The 2,679-nt window shown below is 40.2% G+C and overlaps 1 protein-coding gene across 1 annotated transcript; it reads left to right on the top strand.

Annotated features, from left to right (window-relative positions):
• Positions 1 to 502: 502 nt before the first annotated feature.
• SARC_10431 (hypothetical protein) lies at positions 503 to 1,590 on the top strand (the record flags this gene model as incomplete). Its single annotated transcript, XM_014295528.1, has 2 exons — positions 503 to 661; positions 1,390 to 1,590. Coding segments are annotated over 2 exons (360 nt in total), but the record flags the coding sequence as incomplete, so codon positions are not given.
• Between the last annotated feature and the right edge of the window lie 1,089 nt (positions 1,591 to 2,679).

Raw genomic sequence — 2,679 nt, 5'->3', positions numbered from 1 at the left:
TTTGTCTCTGTGGGTTAGCCTGAACCCCTCAAACTCTTTAAACCTTATAACCTTAAAATCTCAAAACCTGAAACCTTAATTCCTTAAAAGTAATATCTTTTAAAATTCAAGGGATTAACCTTAAAAGTCAAGAGGTAAACCTTAAAAGTCATGAAATAATCCTTAAAAGTCATGAGCTAAACCTTGATCCGACGTATATTTCTTGACCTAAGCCCACTCACACGCGTACAAACAATGCTCGCACCCCTTTGCACTCTTATCCCATACTTTATTTTGCACTGGCCCTTGTCTCGTTTTCCTTGTACATGTGCTTGTCTTGTATTTATTGTACCGGTCCTTGTCTCCGTACTTCCGCCCTCCTTTCCTTCCCTTCACATCCAGATCCCCTAAAAACCCAAACTCCTAGAACTCTATTGCCCTGAGCCCTAAAATCCTTAAAGCCTAAACCTGCATACAATAAACATCTAAATCCTAAACCCTAACTCCACCCCAACCGTCGCAGGATGAGGACAGCAGTGTGATGCGTGATGACTCATTCTTGGGTGCGTGTGCTGTGTTCATGGGTGGGCAGCAGATGCGCTTCCCTTCAGCGCATCAGCGACAGCGACTGATCACTCACGGCACAGCCGAACTGCGAAGAGCCCTGACAGTCCCACAGACGGTATGCACCTGCACCTGCACCTGGCCCACTGCTCAAGCGAACCGGTTTTGTGGGGGGTGGGGGGGGGGTCGAAATGATATGTACATACACATACAAATCGATATGGGTGTGTGTGTGTATAGATTTATCATTGTACGGACATGTACATTTAAGTCTAAATGGTTATGCATATGTAGATTTTATCATCATATCTACATGTACATATAAGTCTATTTAGGTGTGTATGGATTTATCATTGTGTATATAAATCTATATAGGTGTGTGTATAGATCTGTCATTGTATCTACATGTATATATAAATCTATACAGGTGTGTGTTTTAAGTTTATCATTATACCTACAGGTACAAATAAAGTCTATGGGTTTGTCGCGTGCGAACTTCAGCTTTCGTCTGTTGTAGGGTTTATTGTTCTGTAAATGTGCTGTGGCCAATTACGTATTAATATTTTGACCTTTTTATGTATCTCGGGTGAAGTGTGCAGTACGATTTCTGTGTCGTATATCATGGTATAATCCTGGTTTATATCATGCATAAATCCGGTTGATAGTTTTATGTTCTTTGGCTTGAAGTGTGGGTAAAGCTTTTCTCGGCCATATACTTTTGCACATCGTTGCATATACAGAGATGTGATCATATTCACAAAACAAACATACACACACTCGTTGCATGTGCACAGATGTGATCATATTCACAAAACAAACATACACACACTTGTTGCATGTGCACAGATGCAACCTCGCGCCGTGTGCGATCACTCGGAAGGGCCTGCGCTGGCACAGCGTCTGCAGCGAGAGAACGGCATGACAGGCACTGAACTGTGTGACTGCCTACTCACTACACCTCACACACGCGTGGGCGTCTCACAGCACCTCCTGTCTGCATTGGACACGTGGGCGGCGCATGAAGGTAGGTGTCTCCCCAGGCTATAAATAGACTATCTAGGCTTTAAATAGAATGTCTAGGCTATAAGTATAATGTCTAGGCTATCAATAGAATGCCCAGGCTATAAATAGACTATCTAGGCTATAAATAGAATATCTAGGCTATCAATAGAATGTCTAGGCTATAAATAGACTATCTAGACCATAAATAGAGTGTCTAGGCTATCAATAGAATGCCCAGGCTATAATGGAATGTCTAGGCTGTAATTGAATGTCTAGGCTATAAATAGAATGTCTAGGCTATAAATAGACTATCTAGGCTATAAATAGAATGTCTAGGCTATAATTAGACTATCTAGGCTATATATAGAATGTCTAGGCTATCAATTGAATGCCCAGGCTATAATAGAATGTCTAGGCTATAAATAGAATACCCAGGCTATAAATAGACTAGCTAGGCTATAAATAGAATGTCTAGGCCATCGATAGAATGCCCAGGCTATAATAGAATGTCTAGGCTATAAATAGAATGTCTAGGCTATAATAGAATGTCTAGGCTAGAAATAGAATGTCTAGTTACAAATAGAATGTCTAGGCCATAAATCGAATGTCTAGGCTATAAATAGAATGTCTAGGCTATAAGTAGAATGCCCAGTCTATAAATAGAATGTCTAGGCTATAAATAGAATGTCTAGGCTATAAATAGAAAGTGTGTCTGTGTGGCCATTGCGACACAGTAATGTTTGCAGACGTTACTATCGTGCATATACTTTGGACGAAACATAATTGCTAATCGCACAAGCAAGTAAAGGCTTGGTTTTGCGTGTGGTGTTGCATGTATGTACGTACATTTACTTGCTTGTTGGGTGTCATAGCGAACATGCACATATGTACATAGGTAAATACACATAAGTGAATACGTATATACAAATATGTGCATACGTATACACACTTGCTTGTTGTGTAGATATCTCTATAAAGCACAAAGCACACGCATATGTACAGTGTTTCATTGATGTGTACACATATATCTACGTGGATCTTCGGAAAGTGACTACCGTTATGTACTCCTTGTGAGGAGTATGATAAAACCTTACGTTTTTATACATACAAGTGTATGTGTGTGTGTGTGTGTAA

Source organism: Sphaeroforma arctica (assembly GCF_001186125.1).
Source record: "Sphaeroforma arctica JP610 unplaced genomic scaffold supercont1.1246, whole genome shotgun sequence".
NCBI lineage: Eukaryota > Ichthyosporea > Ichthyophonida > Sphaeroforma > Sphaeroforma arctica.
Note: the sequence above shows the minus strand (reverse complement) of the source record. Positions and strands in the feature narration are given on the sequence as shown.